General features: G+C 36.4%; 1 gene segment (V, D, J or C); it reads right to left on the reverse strand.

The window, feature by feature from the left end:
- Positions 1–11470: 11470 nt before the first annotated feature.
- Positions 11471–11983, reverse strand: LOC141416908 (T cell receptor beta variable 16-like). The segment is given in 2 exon segments: positions 11471–11823; positions 11935–11983. Coding segments are annotated over 2 exon segments (402 nt in total).
- Positions 11984–20351: the final 8368 nt, after the last annotated feature.

Genomic DNA, 20351 nt, shown 5'->3' on the forward strand with positions numbered 1-20351 from the left:
TTAGTAACATAACACATATATCTTTTTGAATGTTATAAAATAAACAAAATAGTAAAATACTGCTTTTTATCAATGATAACTTTGTTAATGTCTTAGTGATATCATTTTCAGATATTTCTCTTTCTCTCCATTTCTTTCTCTCCTTTTCTTACTTCTTAAGGTCTTGATTTTTTTCCCCTGAATCATCATCTGAATCTTTCTGATAGATGCTGATGATGTCCTAGGAGAAAGTAAAGGACTGGAAAATTTACTTACCCTGTTAGATAGGCAAAAATTGATAGTACTAGATAGTGTTGTAAGAAAATATAAGGATATGGTAGGGAGCCTTGTGCACTTGTATGTGGGACTGTAGAGTTTCCTAGTTATTTTGAAGAGCCCTTTGGTGGTATTTAAATACATAACAAACACATGTAGCACTCCATGTCTCAACATTCAAAACTTTGTTTATATAAACCTTTAAATTGAACAAACAGGTCCATGAAAGCCTATGGACAAGTGTTTCATTGTTGACAGTAAACTGGAGGGAAAATTGGCTCTTTTCTGAAGAAGTGTGTGAGGAATACTGTGCTTCACCTAGAGGGGACAGTATGGATTCCCATTCAGAAACCTTAATTGTTTCATTCACTTGAGCTGCAGGGAAAAAGCTAAGAGACAGAATTTCCTCCATATTAAAGCAAAATATATGTGATTCATACATACATACCTGGATGGAGATGGAGGCTCCGTGATGTGGCAATGACTGACCATCACTAATCCATTCTTTCTCTTGAGATTTTAAACTCAGACTTAGAAAGAGCCAGGATGACATTTATCAGTGTGTTGTATCAATACCAGCTGAATTTTGATCTTTAGTGATCATCTTATTCTAACCAAGAGAACTGCATGAAGGGGGAAATATAAGGTCCAGAGACAGAAGAATGACACAAATAAAAAAGAAAAGAAACACAAGAGCTGGAAGGGCAGCCTTTTCAGACCTGGTCAGGCAGGGGGCAGGAGCGGGTGTTTGAAAATTATCAACCTATCACTCCTTCACTTGTAAGCTCTCTCTAGTCTTGTATGAAATACCACCATGACTTACACCAGTTAATTTCTGTTACTTTCTTCCAACCTAATGCATCACCTGCATCCTGAGTTGAGTCTACAACAATTATGTGCACTGGGAGGAGGAGGAACATTTCAGCGCTGTGGACTGACTGCTGGCACAGAGGTATAATGCTGAGTCTCCTTTGTCAGAGGACTGGATTTCCAGGCTACAGGGAGAGTTTGGGGGGCATTCAGCTATAAAATGGCCCTTGATCATGTCTATTTGATCAAGAAGTTGTTGGTTCTGAAAGCAAATCAAAAACTTTAGGTCTTTATTATGATTCTGATACCAGTAAATGACAGTATGTCCTTTTGGAGGGATGCAAAGCATCTTCACTATCTTTCCTTTCATTTTGACCAGATGTCTTAGAGTCTGGGCAACTTTGGTATCAAAACACCCTGAAAGAGAAGGAAACAGAAGCTAAAGACAAAGCTGAGGAGAAATCTTGAAAAAGAACAAGGCTTGGATCCAGGCTTGGCAACCCCAGCAAGGATTTTAATTTTTGTACTTAGGACTCACCTGCCCCCAAGAGACAAAGGGCTGCTCAGCAGAGAAGCCTTGTGTGCCCATGGTCATATTGAGGTAGCAAAAGAAAGGTGTTTTCATTCCCCACCCACAAGCCTTCTGCGATACGATCCTTTGGCAGACTCATAATCGCCATGTTACTGCTTCATGTTTCTGATGAAAACACTTTGCGGTATCAAAAGAAAAGATTTTACCCTGATTAAATATAAATGTTTTATATTTTATTCATTTACAAGCATTTTATATGTATTTTACTAACATAAACATTTCTTAAAGTTACAAAAGTAGCATGATAACAAAATAAAAACATTGTATTCTGCTGGTGAGTGATTGTACTTTTTTTTTTTAGAAACAAAGAACCCTAAATTGGATTTTTTATTGTAGCTGATTGGATTAGTTTAAGTGGAGAGAAAACAAAGCCTTGACCTACACTGTTGATAAAAGGCCCATTCTTACCTAGGTTACAGGAAGTAAGATTAGAAAGAGTAAATAATGAGAAGAGGCCAATATCTATCTAGTGATAGTGGAAACAGAATAGAAAATTTTTACTAGTGTAATCTAGCAAGCCAGGTCAATTTAGTTCCATGTTCTGGCAGATACCTGAGCAGATGTGCGGGAGAAATCATACATTCTAGGCAGATTGATAACCATCATGCTTGCAGTATTCTAATTCTAACTGAGACCTCAACTCTTAACATTATTTTGTTAACTCATATGTCCCACAATCTGCAATGATGGCTTCATATATCCCCTACTTTCCTAAAACTCTTCTGTTATTCTGATAATAATTTTTTGATTTTTCTAATTCTTTTTTTAAATTGTTTTATTGTTCATATGTGCATACAAGGCTTGGTTCATTTCTCCCCCCTGCCCCCACCCCCTCCCGTACCACCCACTCCGCCCCCTCCCTCTCCCCCCCACCCCCTCCATATCCAGCAGAAACTATTTTGCCCTTATCTCTAATTTTGTTGAAGAGAGAGTATAAGCAATAATAGGAAGGAACAAGTGTTCCTGGTTGAGATAAGAATAGCTATACAGGGAGTTGACTCACATTAATTTCCTGTGTGTGTGTGTTACCTTCTAGGTTAATTCTTTTTGATCTCACCTTTTCTCTAGTTCCTGGTCCCCTTTACCTATTGACCTCAGTTGCTTTTAAGGAATCTGCTTTAGTTTCTCTGTGTTAAGGACAACAAATGCTAGCTAATTTTTTAGGTGTCTTATCTATCCTTACCCCTCCCTTGTGTGCTCTCGCTTTTATCATGTGCTCAAAGTCCAATCCCCTTGTTGTGCTTGCCCTTGATCTAATGTCCACATATGAGGGAGACATAGGATTTTTGGTCTTTTGGGCCAGGCTAACCTCACTCAGAATGATGTTCTCCAGTTCCATCCATTTACCAGCGAATGATAACATTTCATTCTTCTTCATGGATGCATAAAATTCCATTGTGTATAGATACCACATTTTCTTAATCCATTCATCAGTGGTGGGGCATCTTGGCTGTTTCCATAACTTGGCTATTGTGAATAGTCAGAAGCTTCTAGACATCATCAATAGCTACAGCAAGGTAGCAGGATATAAATTCAACATAGAAAAATCATTAGCATTTCTATATACTAACAATGAGCAAACTGAAAAAGAATGTATGAAAACAATTCCATTTACAATAGCCTCAAAAAAAATCAAATACCTAGGTGTAAACCTAATAAAAGATGTGAATGACCTCTACAAGGAAAACTATAAACTTCTGAAGAGATTGAGGAAGACTATAGAAAGTGGAGGGCTCTCCCATGCTCATGGATTGGTAGAATCAACATAGCAAAAATGTCTATACTCCCAAAAGTAATCTACATGTTTAATGCAATTCCCATCAAAATTCCAATGACATTCATTAAAGAGATGGAAAAATCTACCGTTAAATTTATATGGCAACACAAGAGGCCACGAATAGCCAAGGCAATACTCAGTCAAAAGAACAATGCTAGAGGTATCACAATACCTGACTTCAAACTATATTATATCAAAAGCAGGTATGAGGAAGTCTTACACACTTGTTTGTGGGACTGTAGATTTACACAGTAATTTTGAAGATCCCTTTTTGGAATTTATAGAAATAAAATATATATGTAGTAGTCCATGTCTCAAGAATCACTATTCTGGGTTTAGAATACTAAAAAGTGATTATACAGATCTATGCCATGATGTGCTATGCAGAAGTGTTTTAATGCTGGCAGGAAAACTGTGCATTTTCTGAGGAAGTGGGATGGAGTACTGTGCATCATTTAGAAACAGCAGACTGGATTCCCATACAGAAACAAGTAATTTTTCACTCAGTTTCCACTAAGGAGAATTCCACTAAGAGCCAGAATTTTATGCATAATATAGTATCATTTTGTGATTTTATGTGTATACACACATAGCTAGAGTTGGGCTCTGCATAAGGAGGTCATGTCTAGATCATCACTGATCCATTCATTGTCTTGAGATCTAAATCTATGCATAGATAGAGACAGAATGATTATTTTTATTAGTGTGTGGGACCAATGTCAAATAAGTTATGATCTTTATTAACCACCTTATTCTCAATGCCAGGACTAGACAAAAGGAGATGACTTCTAAACACCTTCTGATCTTGCATGAAAAACCACCATGGCTCACCCAAGCTCTAGTTAATTTCTGTTACTTCCTTCTAACCTAAGGCATCACCTGCTTCCTGAGTTGTGTCAACAAGTTTGTGCACTGGAGTTGGGGTTGGAGGAATATTTCAGCATTGTGGACTGACTTCTGGCACAGAGGTACAGTGCCGAGTCTCCTGGTTCAGAGGACTGGATTTCCAAGCTGCAGGAGGCATTTGGGGGACATTTAGCTGAGAATCTCTCCTTGATTACATTTGTTTGTTCAAAAATCTCTTGGCTTTGAAAGGAAATAAAAAACTTTGTTCTGGTTTTGTTGATACCAAAAAACAAAATTATGTCCCTTTTTAGGGGTACAACCCATTTTTGCTTTCCCTCCTTTCCCCTTGACCAGATGTCTTGGATTCTGTATGACTCTGGCTTCCAAAAATCCTGGAAGAGAAAGAAACAAAAGCTAAAGAGAGCTTATGAGGGTGCCTGCAATGAGTCATGGTTCCAGGGTTGGCAAGCCCAGGATTTTTCCTTTTTTTTTCAGGACTTGCCTACTCCTAGAAACCAAAGGGCAACACAGTGGAGGATTCTTATGCCCATGGTCACATTGAAGTCACAAAAGGATGAAGCTTTTTCATTCCCCACCAGCAAGCTTCCTGTGACGGGATCCTTTGCAGACTCATAATTGGCACTTTAATGCTTCAAGTTATTGGAAAAATCACTTCAAGTTATCAGAATAAAAGCTTTTACCCTAACTGGAAAAATACAACTACTTGATGTTTTATTCATTTAAAAATATTTTAGGCCTGGCGTGGTGACTCAAGCTTATAATTTTAGCTGCTTAGAAGGCAGATATTGGGAAGTTAATGGTTCAAAGGCAGCCCTGGCAAAAAGTTAGCAAGACCTATCTCAGCCAATAAATTGGGTTTGCCAGGCAGGAGGTATAAATAAGATCGCAGTCCAAGCTAGGTGAAAACACAGACCCTATTTGGAAAATAACTAAAACAGAAAGAGTTGGGGATTTGGTTCAAGAGATAGAGCACCTACCTAGCAACTAACCTGGAGTTCAAAACCCCACGCAACAAAATCATTTTATATGTATATTTACTAACCTAAACAATAGGTACATATACTCTAGTGAAAAATTTTCAAGATTTCCCTCTTTCTATGTATATAAGCAGACATGTACAGGAAGCATGTTTTGATTAAAATGTTACTTAAAATTTTACTTTTTTTATGTTAATGATTGCCCTTCCCTCTCAATGCATTTTCATCTTATCTACTAATCAGTTTTTTCAAAGTTTCACAATTGTCCCCTAAATGTATTTAACCATTAATATACATATCAGGATTTGTCATTGTTTCTGGCTATTAGTTATCTAATTATCTCTTGGTATAAAAGATCCCTGCCACTATTGTTGTTTTATGGTTCTGTGACTAGCTGTTATTGAATGAGTATTTTAGCTTTTACCTTGTTCATTTATTAGCATTTATTTTTCACTACTTTTTTTGGTCATTTTTTCTTATTTTCTTCTTCTTCAATCCTATCTCCATTTCAGGCAAGTAATGTTAACAGCATGAGGTATGTATTTCCATGAATTTCTCCTTATTCATTCCATTGTTCAGAGAGGTTGTTTTTTCTATGTTGCAAAAATAATACAGCATATACAGACAAGACTTTGATCCTGCACCAAGAAAATGAGCTCTTGAGTTAAAAACTTGACCAAGGAAACAATGTGTTACCAGAATCTTTGAAATCTTGTTTCTTTTGCCATAACAATGCCTTCTGTTTTCTAACTCTATTGCACTCTTTTTTGAGGTTCTTTAGTTCTCTTTTACCTTTTAATACATAAATGTAGAAACTAAACAAAATAATATTTGATTTTGCGTATTTTTAAACTTTCCACTATGGGACAATAGAGTACATATCTTCTGCAAGGTAGCTTTCATTCAAATTTGTGAAACTCAGTCTTACTCATGTGTTTAGTTTTAGATCATTAATTTGCAAGGTATATAATTCCTTCATAATAGTACACCATCATTTATTTATCAATTGTTTTGTGTACATATGGATGTTTTACAGTGTTCACTATTGCAATTAATGTTACACTAAATATTATTGTCATGTTTTCATGCATAAAGCTCTCAAGACGGGAACTAAGGTAGAAAGAAGAAAAATAGAGGGAATGAACCACTTTGGGTTATAATACATACATACATGGGAATATCACAATGAAACTTCCTGTGTAGCTATCTTAAACAAACACAGTGCCATTTTATTTTTTACAAAAACAGAGAATAGAAAGACAAAAGAGGTCTTGTCTGGGGGATGGGTAGCAGTGGGAGTGAGGAGGACAAAAGGAATGAGGATTGGAAGGTGAATATGGTGGAAATACTCTGTACTCATGTATGTAAATGGAAAAATGAGACCTGTTGAAGCTATTCCAGGAATGGGGGCTGGAGGAGGAGAATGGATAAAGGAGAATGATGGAGGGGGTGCAAATTCAACTAATGATATATTGTAAGAAATTTTGTAAATGTCACAATGTACCCCCAGTACCACAATTATAAAAATAAAGTATAAAAAACCATGAAATCGAAGAAGCAGTGAGAGTGCAAGACTGAGGCAGGTTTGTGCACAGAGGGGCAGGCACTGCTTTTCCACTGTTGAACACTGCCAGAACAGAGATACAAAGCTGTTTGGTTGGTGTGGGCTGACTTCACCATCAGAGGAAACAGCCCCTTCTCTTCTGGAGAAACACTGTAGCCTTCACTTACGTCTCCTTTCTGAACATCCTTTTCAACCACTAAGTAATAAATCATCCTTAGACCTTGCCCTGGCTCTTGCCAGTACCAGTATATGGAATTGTATCTCAAGTTCTGCTTGCATAGCAAGGTTACATCTCGTCCAGCCTTAGTGAGCAGGAATGGCATCTGGTAGAATCCACAGGTCTTGTGAGGTAAAGAAACAAGGACTGGGGATCATGATCAGATGGAAGAGTGGTGCTATTGTAAAAGGAAGGTGTGGGGAAAATGTCTACAAAGCTTTGGGTAAGAATTTGCCAACTGTGTGTTGGCCTCACCTGTTCCCAAAGGGTGACAAGGCAGAGGCAGATGGCCCAATTGCCCATTTCAGGGACAAGGTCTTTCATAAGCTCTATACACAAGCTCTGAGAGATTTCAAAAGAGGCCCTCTACCCCCAGTCAATGTGCAGAATTTGTCATTGGAATAAGATGACTAACTGTCACAACTGGTTTGTCAGATGGTGAGACTAAGTAAGATAAGGCTCAGGGAAATCTAAACCTTGCACCTTCACTTCTGCTTATAGATGCTCTTTATATCTCTTCTAAATGGGCAAGTACCCACATGAGGAGAGGATGAACTCCCTCGTTTCCTGATCAGCTTAAATTTCAGAATGCCACATGCCTCTGTACTGGCTGTGATGAGATCTAGAAAGATAAATATTTGCAATTTTCAGGGCCTATAGTCTGCGCTGTTCTCACCAATATTATTGAGATAAGAATCCCCAAACACAGGATGGAGTTCAGAAGTCTAGTTGTTTTTTAAAAGGCATTTGCTCTATCATCTGTGTTTACTATAAGCAATTAACATAGTAGAAATGGGGTAGGTTACTCCTGTAGTTTTAGCAATGACAAAGGGCCAAAGCTCCCCTCCACGGATTAGATCCTGGCTTTGGGAAACGGGAACTTGAACCCTGCCTCTGCCATTTAGCTGCTATGTAGTCTGAGGAAAATTACTTGATCTCCCTTTGATTTGATTTTCTCATTTGTAAAATGGAATAATGAGTATCTACATCAAGATAAAATTGTATATGTGAGTAATTTAGAACAGTTCTTAACACATAATAAACACCACATTTATGCTTACTATTATTATTTTCTGGACTTGATGTTCCAATCCACAAGGAATTCGGAAATTAATATCATATCAAGAAAAACCAGACATTTACTGACATGATTGCACTAACTAAAGTATTGCCCAGCACTGAGCTACAATGTGCACGTTAATTTACTGCATAACATAGGTTTCTCAAGACCCTTATATAAATGAAAATGACATCATAGATTGAACATTTCTTTACAAATGCTATTATTTTGTTAGATAAATGTTGTTATTTTATATTTTGTCTGAGATATAGAGGATACTTTTATGACAAACTTTCGGTTAGAATCTGGTTACTTAGTAGCAGTTGCTGACCTTTTCTGGAAGAAAGACAGATGAGAAAGAAAAAGGAGAGAAAGACAGAGAGACAGAGACAGAAAGAGAGAAGAGTGTGGGTGAAACTCTGAGACAGAATACTTACTACATACTTGCTTTTAGTGCTTGGGTTCTGGCTTCATGTTTTCAGTCACACCTGCAAAGTTTAGATCTCATTTCTTATACAGGCATACTTCATTTTTTTTTAGCCATGGACCCCTTTGTCAGTTCAATAAATCCCTAGGATCTCTTTTCAGATTAATATTTCAAAGGTATAAGCTAGAATTATAATATTACAAAGGAAAGCAATTATATTTAAGGGCAGATATCAAAATATTACCTTATAATTCATGGTGCATTAATATGTGTACATATTTAAAGTAGAATAAATGAAATATACTCTGGTGACTGAAAATTATCATTATTTCAAAGCAGTGTTGAAAGTAAATGATCTTTACTGCATGCAATGTGATATGGAAAAATCTAGCTTTCATATCAACTGTAATGTATGTAATATACATGTAAATATCTGTGATTTATTTTATTTCTTTTGTCACAGGTATTACCAAAACTGTTATTTTTATTCACTATATTTATCATGGAAGGAAATGTCATATTTCAAGTATAGATTACTGAAAATAAGGATATATTTTTCTGTTCAACTTCATGGAGTCCCTGAATTTTATCTATGCACCCCTTGGAGGTCCTGGCATCACAGTTTAAATTTTTAAGCCTTAGAAAAGAATGTGCTTCATGCTGGAATCTATGGATGGGAAGTGTTAGGAAGTTCATATATCTCCAAAAATACATTGCACATACATGTAAATCCCATATTTGTCAAAGACATGGAAGGAAAAACAATTTAAATTACTTCTTTAGACTGATTTACAGACTTAAATTATAACAGCACTTCCATGATTGTACTTTGGTTTTAGAAATATCATACAATTTCCATATCTATCTTTCTACAGATATACATATATAGTTAGTTAGCATAATGCAATATTATATATATATTCATTGTCAGCTACATCTCTCATTATCCATATCATCATCATCTCTGTCATCACAATAATTATCCTCAAGTATCTATGTGTCCTGAGAGCCATTATTGGAATAGTAGTTTGATAACATTTGTCTTCTTACATGAAAGATTGAGGTGTTATGTAGGAAACCTTGTATCAGAAATAATATTCCTAAAATTGAATCACAAACAGAACCACATACTACATGTTTTTAAATGATGCCTTGCAACAGTATGTGTTACTAATTCTGAAATGTTTCAGAGTCCAATGATATTGTATGGTGATATACACAGTATTCTTCTTGACAGATTTTAGACATTGGCAACTGGATTCAAATACTTCTTGTATTCCTTAAGTAGTGTCATATTTCATGATAACTCAAAGGGGTTTTCACAAATCATAAAGAAGTTTATCATATATTATCAAGAACATTATTCTATTGACTAGTTTTTCCCATATTTTAACAGATTATACAGTCTAGTACCATTTCATACCTTTCAGGTGCTTACATATTTTTAAACTTAATTAACTATATTTCAGAGCAGTTTTAAATTCAGAGAAAACTTGAGAGGCAACTACACTTGCTATGTGTCCCTGTGTTCCACATGTAAAAACTTGGCATCTCCATTCTTGACATCCTGTATTGCAGGACTACAAACCCAATGAATGTAGCACCTGAAAAGAAGAAAGGAACACAAGAACTTGACCAGCAGAGTGGTAACACCCAAACTATTTACTCCAAATCATGTACTTAACTAAGATATTCCCTTTACTCTTAACTCACAAGTTTATTTTCATAAGCAAACTCTTCCTGTTCTTAAAGTGTACCTTGTAGAAGTTTTGTAACTTTTCCAATGTGAGAGTATACTTTACCTCAAAGCTGAGTAGTCCTGACACTTAGTTGGATGACATGAGAATATAAGCTCACACATGGTTGCTGGTTCTGTAGGAGGTGTTTTTATGTAACATGCTGAAGTAGACATCAGTTGAGAAATGTGAAGACACTTCTTTTTTTTTAACTTTTAAATGATCAACTCTATTCTTGGAGCAAACCATAGTGGTTATCAATACTCCATCACTTTAAACTGTTTTAGGTATCATCATACTCCTTCTTATATGTATCAATACTCACAGTGAATTGTATAAGAGGATTTAATTTTGGCATCTGTCTATAGGTCTAAGTCTTAAATTAAATAAAGATGGCATTTTTGATGTGCAATCTTGACAAAATATTTTTGTAAATATAAATATTCCTTATGAGTATTAAAAAGTACATTTACAATAACTTTATAAAAATAAATTTAGGAACATTTAACAAAATATGTGGAAGACCTACAAAGTAAAAATAACAAAGCAATGCCGGAAGTAATTTGCTAAAACTTCCATAAAAAGACAAGGGGAACTTTTTGAGAAACTGTATCTTGATTGTCAAGGTAGTTACATGAGTATAAAAATTACACTTAAAACAGGGTGCATTTTATTACATGTATTATGCCATAGTACATTTTCTTTTAAAATCACATGATTTAGTATTCCAGAGGGCTGGAGTAGCTAAGAGATTCTGTGAAGTTCCAACAACAGGGACAGCTATGAGAAGCGATGATGCAACCTGAGAATCTCTGGGTCCTATTCCAGATAAAATGCAGCACCAGATAATCAGGGTCCACGTGAAAGTCACATATTATTCTGGAACCCCTAGCTTTATCACGTGGAAAAGTATGGGATTACATAGTTTTATTAAGATTACTGAAATTCATCGTATTCATTTACACAGAAATTTACACACACGCACACACACACACACACAGAGAGGGAAAGAATCCTTATTCTGCTCACTGAGGAACGTGAGTCCTTTTTATGCTTTACTTTCTCTTCCTTGGATTTCTGTCCCATTAGTTGTTGTAATCACTCCTTTTTGCTCACTTACAGTCATTATATACAAATTTTCCTATTCTCAAGTTCAGTATGTTAGTTCCTAGCAACCTAATGTATCCCTTATTTCCTGAGCGGGGTCCATGATGAGTTTGAGTTCTGCTGAAAGCCAGCATTCATCACTGTGTACTGGCTGCTGGCACAGAAGTACAGCCCTGAGTCTGCTAGCTCAGTGGACTGGATCTCCACACTACAGGAGGAGTTTGCGGGGCACTGAGCAGAAACTCGCTCATTGATAAATTCCGTTTTCTCCATGATGTCTTCATTCTGAAAGTAAAGTAAAAACTTGAGCTCTTCTTCCAGTTTCTTGCGATACCAGTACACGTAACTATGTCCTTTTACAGGGATGCAGTCGATCTTTGCTTTCTGTTTAACCACATGTCGAGGACTTTGGGTGACCTCAGTGTCCGTGGAAACTGTGGAAGAAGACACATAAGCTGGAGAAAAGGCCCAGAAAGGGCCTTTTCTTGCAAACACAAGAAAAAGTTCTAAAACTGGTGTCCAACTAGCTGAGAACAGGGACTTACCTGCTCCCCAGAAATAAAGGGCCACACAACAGAGAAGGCCGAGGTGCATGGTTGGTTTAGGAGAGAGATTTGAGATGTGGCCGTTTCTGTATGGCTTCTTCATTCTCTCCCCGCCAGGCAACCTTTTGTGATGTGATCACTTCCCATAGACTCACACAGTTGCCATGTACATGCGACAGGAACATTTCACAGGATGTGAGAGGGCAGGTTTTTTCTTCACTGGTGGAAACAACTAGTGTGAGCTGCAACGTTTTATTTTCTTCTTCTGGGGGTCACTTTTTGCTGTTTTATTTTAATAAAATGACTTGCACATTATTCACTTATTTGGTTTTTAACCTTGCAAATTTGCCTCCTCCTTTCCAACATAGGTAATTTATTGCTTCATGCATAATTCATGTTGACATACAACTCTAGTCAATTCATTTTGACTAATATGGAATCTATGTTGCCATGGTTACAACATCACATAGCAGTTACTTTAAAGAACTAAATATTAAACTATACAAAAGATATGTATGAAAAAATGCAATGTATGGAGAGAAATAATAAAGTCAATAATTTTTCCTGAACCAATCAGCTTAAGAAATGATGGATTATGGCTGAGAATTTTCAAGTCTGTGTTACAATTTCAGATTCCATCATTCTCTGTCATGTCCAGGTAGCCACACCTATGAAGTTTAGACATATCTTTCACTTAATTTTCATGATAGTTTTTAACATTGACATAAGAATCTGTAAATTATACATTTTTAGTGTTATATGCTTTAAAATACATCTAAGAGGAATCATTTTGCTCAAATTTTTCTATGATGTTACTTTTCCATTCTAATTCATGTTGACACATACTAATATAGCCAATTTATTTTCATTGACATTTACCATTGCATTTTATCCATTTGTTGCAATTTATTTTCTATTCTTGAATTAATGCCCACTCTCCTCCAGACCCATAGTTTTTGTGCTCCTGCAGACAGCATTGCATTCTGAGAATGTCTCTAGAGAGTACGTGGCAAAGAGTTTTCTGTCCATGGGAATGTAAAGGCTGCATCTTATGCAGCGTGCCAGCTTTACATATGTGACAAAATAATTTCTGAAGTGATTGAGCCAAAGAAGAGTCCTACCAACAGCTCATGCTTCAAATGCCCCATATCTAGGACCACCATTGGTATTTAGAATCCTTTTAATTTGGCCTGCCAATTAAGTTAAATTTGTGTCTCATGACACAATATAGACTTAGTCTGTGCTCTTGGCTGCTAAGAAGGGTGGACATATTTTTATATTTATAGGTAGCCAGAGTTTTCTGTAAAATACTCTTTGACTACATTTTTTTAGCTGATTAGCTGTTACTTACTTGTAAGAATTCTTTATATATTCTGGATACTTAACCTTTCTCAGCAGTATATCTGCTAATGTCCTTCCAATTTTTGACTTAAGTTTTCACTTTTTTCATGACTTTTTGTTAATATTCTTTATTTAGTACTATGTAACATTCTTTCTTTTGTGTATATCTTTTCATTTTTTATAAGAAATTCTCCCATAAGCCAAGTTCATGAGGATAGACTCCTGTATTATGTATAGAAATATTTAACATTTTGAATTTTTCATTTAAACATTCAATCCATTTGTAATTTAGTTTGGCTCCTGCTGTGAGCAGCATTTAAATTCAGTGTTCCTTATAGAGACAACCACTTGTTCCAAAATAACTTATTATATATTGCCTCATCTTCTCATACATCTTTAACAACACATCTGTCATATATTAAATTCCTATACATATGGGACTTTTAAATTTTACTGTTGTTTTTCCATTTGTCTATTTATTATGTTGCTTTCATCATCATAAGTTGGAAAATAATTTGATAATAAGTCAGGCAAGTCACTTTGTAGTTTTTAAATATGATCTTGCCTTTTCTTTTGTCTCTTTTCCACTTAAATTTTAGATTATTTTTGCCAAATTTTGTGATTTCAATGATAAATGAATAATATTGCTGAAATTGGAGTATTAGTTTCATTTATTCAGAATCATAGTGTGTATCTTCACTTATTTTAGACTTTCAAAATGTTTTCCTCTAAAATTTAAATTAGCTTCTACATTATAGTCTTCCTTATCATCTAATAAATTTGTTCCTATATGTTTTCATTTTATATTATGTTACTATTTGTAATTGATATCTCTGTGTGCATGTGTGTGCTACCTTTTAACTGTTTGTTAATATTTGTAAATAAAACTGATCTTTTATATTTATGATATATTTAGTAAATTTACTAAATTTAGCTATAAGTAATGCAATGCTTCTTTGGAAACTATTGGTTCTTTGCAAACTTATCAGCTGCTAACAATTGTTTTCTTTTCCTTCCTTTCTCATGCACACTTTTATTTCTTGTTCCACTGGTTGCAAATGCAGTACAATGTGTATGTAATAGAAATGATGGTGTCTTCTTTCTTTCTTTCTTTTGTCTCTCTCTCTCTCTCTTCTATTTTCTTTCTTTATTGCGTATAAATTGAACAACTAATATAGATAAATGATATGTGGTAGAGTTTACATATATCATTACAATTAAAAATAAATAATGCTATTTATGCAATAAACTGGCTTATTAACTATCTGCAAACCTCTCTTCCATCCCATGCCTATCCATCTCACCTGGAGTAGCTGAAGCAGCTAACAATTTCTTCAGTTGAAGATCTGTGTCTGATCTTAATGGTCCAAGAGTATTTTACAGAAAGACCCATATCTCCCCCTAGTGGTCAAAGGAGCAAATTCATTCTATGCCTGCTGATTTTAGCGGCCATGGCTGACCTGGAAGTGAATTGGAGTCACCAAATATGACAAACAGTGAAGTATCTCAAGTGCCAGAAAGAAATTAGGAAAAAGGAAGCACTTGGTTTGATAACTTGCTTTTCACTTCATAGAGCTGTTACTAGTAATTAGTTACAAAAATACACAGTCATTGATCTAATGTTGATGGATGGTTTATTAGTTATTAAAGTCTCAATTTTTTCTAACCGTCAGTCAGGATGAATGTGTTGCTTAAATTTCTGGCCTAAGTTCTCTGTTATTTTCACTGTATATTGTCAATATGGAATCTAATGTACATTCATTATTCCAATTGTGCTAAATATCCTGAATTTTCATCTCTCCTCCAGATCTATTTTCTGAGTCCATGATGAGTACATGCAACTGCTTTCTGCATATTCCCACTTGGGTTTCTTTCTCAGAGGCTCACCAAATCTCAACATAAACCATGGTATGCTTGTCTTAGTACTACTAGTCCAATTCAGTCGCAGTGGCTATCTCAACCCCTCCATGTCTACAGCTGCTCATATCTAATCAAGTATCAGGTCTTTGATTAGCTTTTGAAGCACCTTTGAAAACTGCCTTTCCTCATATTTCTATCATAATCATCACCATCATCATTGGGATCACCCTGTGGCTACTGCATTGATTAACTTTTCTCTGTGTCAACTCCCTTCATACTGTCAAAGGGGACTGAATATGACACTCCAAAATATTATGCCACTTTGGCATAAGATATGTTTTGAGCTAAAGATACTTAAAAAGAAATAGCAGATACAAGAAGGACAGTGTGACCCTCCTCTTTTCTTCTTGAAAGAGGGAAGTAAAACCCCCACATGGAAGATGTCCACCTTGTAGCAGAAGGAAAGTACCTTTCTTATGAAGGCAGGAATTTGAGATCAAGAAATATCTGTGCAAGAAATATCTGTGCAAAATGTCAGGCAAACCTTTCTCTGCATTCAGTTAACTGCCCTAGCATAAGTCCACTTGCCTTGTCACATTTTCAAATTTTATGACTGTTTGTCTCATTCAGTATGTAAATATTCAACTTACTGCATATTTGGATTTTCATTTCCTTTGAGGGCTCATGTATCACATAAAACTTGCATTAGATAAACTTGTATGCTTCCCTCCTGTTAATCTCTTTATGCAGTTTAATTCTCAGTTCCAAATGAAAAACATTAAGAAGATAGAGGCAAAATTTCCCATTGTGCTTTCCCATTGTGCCTGGGGTGATTAAGTGTGTGAGTGTACACATGAGAAGCACACACAGATGCACACATCTAATTACTACAGAAATCAAATTGTCAAAACCCCAATGGTTCCTGTGAAACTAAAGTTTTAATTTCTATTACATTTGACTTGATTTATTCTTACTCTCTCAGTCTCACCTTGTAATCACCCCTTTCTTCATTCTGCTCCTGGCCTGTTGCTGGCTTCTTTCCATTCATTAATTACACCGATTTCATTCTGATTGAATTATTTTCACACTGCCTCTTCCATCTTTCTTAAATGTTCTTCCTTTGATTATCTTTCATTGTCCTCACTTCTACTTAATTAACTACAGTTCATTATGATAAAAGTATTTAGGCATAATATTTAATGTTTTTTTCCATAAGTTTTCTTAAAATGAAAATTTTATATTTAAAATATTAAATTTTTAAAAGGAAATATTAAATATTTAATACCAAGGACTTCAGACTTTCCAGGAAGTGTTGGATCAAGTATCATCCACAGTAAATTAACCATAATCCATTTTATTAGATAAAAGTAAAGAATCTTAACTCATTTTTAAAATTTTACTACAGAGTACAGTACAGAAGAAGGCCACTCAAATATTAACAAGTATTTTGAGATTGACTATAGGTCAATCAAAAATAGTCAAAATGCTTTCCATTTTCTCATGGAAAAATAGCGGCAATTGTTTGAAATCATAAAGTAAATAATTAAGTGGTCACCTTCAGACATCTGATCTCTATGTACTGTAACACTGGGATGAGACTCCATAAACTAGTCTCAGAAAAATATGTCTGTGTAATATTATATTGCAATGACAGTTGGCCCACACACTATAAATCTTTTATGTCCTAATATAGGGTATTGTGTGAGAAATGGAGAAGCACGATAAGGGAACGCATAAGGACAGGGAAGACGTAAAAGATCATGCATCCCTGGAAGCATCTGAAATAGTCTCCTTGGCTTCTCTATTACTGGATGGTGAATCATTGTCTGCTGAAATAAACCCGTTAAAATTTTATTATGCTTAAATGTATTTTTGACAGTTCACTTCCTATTTTGTTAAGTCTCACTTTGGCCATGGGCAAGGTTATATCCACATGCTTTAATTTTCACACTTGGCGTCTAAGCCCCTGCTCTAAGTTGCAAAGGATTTTAAATGGGTTCAGGTTTATGGGTAGATGGTCCACTATGATGAATCAGTGAATTCATATATGAGACTAGTGGAAGTTGAACCACTACTACTCCTCTCCCAAGTTATCACAATGAAATGCTTTTCATCTTCCTCTTTAAGAACTTGAATCCCATCTAATCTTTTCACAACTTTGCTTTTTCTCTCCTTTTTGTGCTCATATGCATAAGATTTGACTGCTCTTAAACTGTGATTCCTAACTACAGATTTTTTTTATCAAGCCTTGGACTTTTGAAACATTTCCTCCTATAACAGTATGCAAAATTGACCTTGACAGTATGTAAATTTATAACTAAGTGGTTCTCTCTCATCCCATCTCTTCACATGTTTATTGGACTTAAGTGTATATTAATATCCTTTGCTCATTTTCTGCTGGATTACACAGATTTGTGATCAATGCAATTGTCTTGCTTTCTCTTAGGAAAGGTTTTAAAGGACCTACCTTCACTGCTCTGCTTATCTTCTATTTCTGACCAAACATTCTAGTTAAGCAGACAAGCCAGGCTCTCTTAAGTCTTCCACTCAGATTCCCTCTGCATTGTCTCCTCCTTGACATCTTTCTCCACAGAAGATCAGTTGCCTCTTCTCTAGAGATGTTTTAGTTATGTTCTGTATCTCACATAGGTTCACAGGGTACTCCCCTCCTGTGTTCCCAATTTCACCCTGCTCATTCATCAGTAAGGACACTGAATAGCATGTCACTGGACTCTGACATGAGTAACTCTCTCTGCCTGCAGGCCTTATAATTCTATCTAGGCAGTCAACCATGGTGAAAGAGCAGGGCTGAATAGTCTTAGAGATTCAAACACCAAAGTTTATGATAGAAAATACATGGCAATTTATAGTAATGGCTTCAGACCTACCTAGAGGACTATGCATAGATTCAACCAAGAATGCATGCCAGAGTTAGGGCAAAAGTCTAGGTTTTTTCATTTTCAGGGATCTTTCCATGTCAGGTGACCACTTTATAAACCCAACCCTATTTCCACTTTATTAAGCCTCAAACAAAATACCTCCTCCCCACTCCACACTCAAAACCTCTCTCTTTCTCCATCTCTCTCTAGCACACACACATACACACACACACGCACACACACACACACACACACACACACACACACACACACACACCCCTCCAGCTTTCTCAACCAGAGAAGCTGTACCTTTTTATCCTCCACATCTTCTTGTTCAAGGCTCCCTGGGTGTGTGGAGTGGGGAGCGCAGGTGGATTCAGATGTTCTTGCTGAGACCCCTGATTTCCACCCAGCACCGTGTCACTAGGACCACATAAGTAGAAGCTGTTGTCTTCAGGATGTGTGTTCATCACTGTCAGAGATGAAAAGGTGAGGTTTGGGTGGCTAATAGGAAACTTAGTCTGGTTAAAGCCTTTCTCATATGTGACACCGGAGCCTACATTAGAAGTCGCCATCAATGTGAAGCTCTGTTGTGGAAACTGACGATACCAAAAGATAGTTGGGGCCTGAAGGTCCATGCAGCGACATTCAATCTTCACAGAGGTTCCACTCTTACAGACGACCTTGCTTGGGTGTTGAGAGACCAAAGCACCAAGCCCGGAGCCTACTGAAATGGAGGTCAGGAGGACAAAAGAGGCCAGCAGGACCAGAGTCAGACAGGAAAACTCAGCTTTACTCCCTCCCTCACCTTTCTTCCAGCCACAAGAAAATCTTTTTTTTCCCCTTTGAAGGAGGGGTCATAATTGTCTCCCCCATCCTCTGACTGGCGACTCACGTTTTACAGTTTAGCAGCCCAGAAACTCCCTCTCACTTTGATAAGCACAAATTATTCACAAAATGGTTGGACACACTTCATTCATACCAACACACACACACACACACACACACACACACACACACACACAAGCCCGCCCAAGCTCCTGGGTATAATAAAGCTCATACTGGGCCCCAGAAGCAACAGAAGCATCAGCATCTTCAGTGTTGGCCTCACACCACCTTTTCTGAAGAGAGGTCTGACAATTTACTCTATTCTTCCCACCTCTTGGAGGATCAATACCTGATCCTTGGGGGGCACTGATGTGGGGAGGAATGCGCTAATCTGCCCCCTAGTGGTTGTCCTTTCCAATGATGCTGATCAAAGACACACATTACTTAAAAAGGCCTCAGAAAATTCCCAATTCAACTTTCAAAAGTATAGAAGACAGAGACATATGGCAATGTAATAATTTAAGGGAGTTTCTTATAAGGAAACTAGTGTGTGTTTGTGTACTAAAAGGCATTATTTTCAGATCTTTGCTAACATACCATAACCTCAAGATTATGACATCAGCACACTAGAACAGTCGACACTGCCACATGTGTTCACAAAGTCCAGCCCTGCACTGGAGGTTCGGTATTTCTTCATAGTGATGATAAAAACACTTGCTCATCTAAATGAGATATTCACCTAATGATTATCTCATGACAATTACTCTCATTCACTGATGGACTTAATTCTAAAAATACCTATTTATTTACCTTGCATGCCTTTGTGTAAAGGAGGTTAGAATAATAATTAGATGGTAAAACTGTAATGGGTGTCATACTAAGAATTGGCCAAAAGAAATGAGTTCTAAGTTTAGGGAATTCTTTCTGGTTTGAACATGTTTGAATAATCATTTTAATGACCACTACTACTCTTAAAAATGTGTATCAACTACAAAGAGATTTTAACAGTCTCCTGGTTGTGCCTTTGCTTAATCTTTAGATCTATTTTTTCTGAGATATGTAGTTTAAAATGGTGGTATTAGATGTGGCCCATCAAATTCTGTTTATACTGGAACATTAATACTACAAATGTACTTTTTCTGAAGCAAGGAAGTAAGGGCAACTTTGATGTTTGCCTCTGCTCCAACATTATGTTTTGTCTGGGAAGAAGTGTCTGGAAGCCCCCTGGATCAGAAACAAAATTGTATGGTTGTGAGTTGCAGCTGATCACAGGGCAAAAAAAAATGGAGAAAATCATTAGGCATAACTCATCATTGCTAAGAAACCATGAAGAATAAGATCAAAAGTGCCAGCAGGTTGTGCTAATATTTCTCTGCTTCACATCCAGCTGTCCAAACCAACTGTGAACCTTACTGACCAAGAAGGACCTCCAGTCTACCACCAGACACTTTCCTGGTATCCCATAGAGAAGTCAACATTCCTCCACGGATCCTACACCAACTCCCTTTG

Source organism: Castor canadensis, chromosome 2 (assembly GCF_047511655.1).
Source record: "Castor canadensis chromosome 2, mCasCan1.hap1v2, whole genome shotgun sequence".
Lineage (NCBI taxonomy): Eukaryota > Metazoa > Chordata > Mammalia > Rodentia > Castoridae > Castor > Castor canadensis.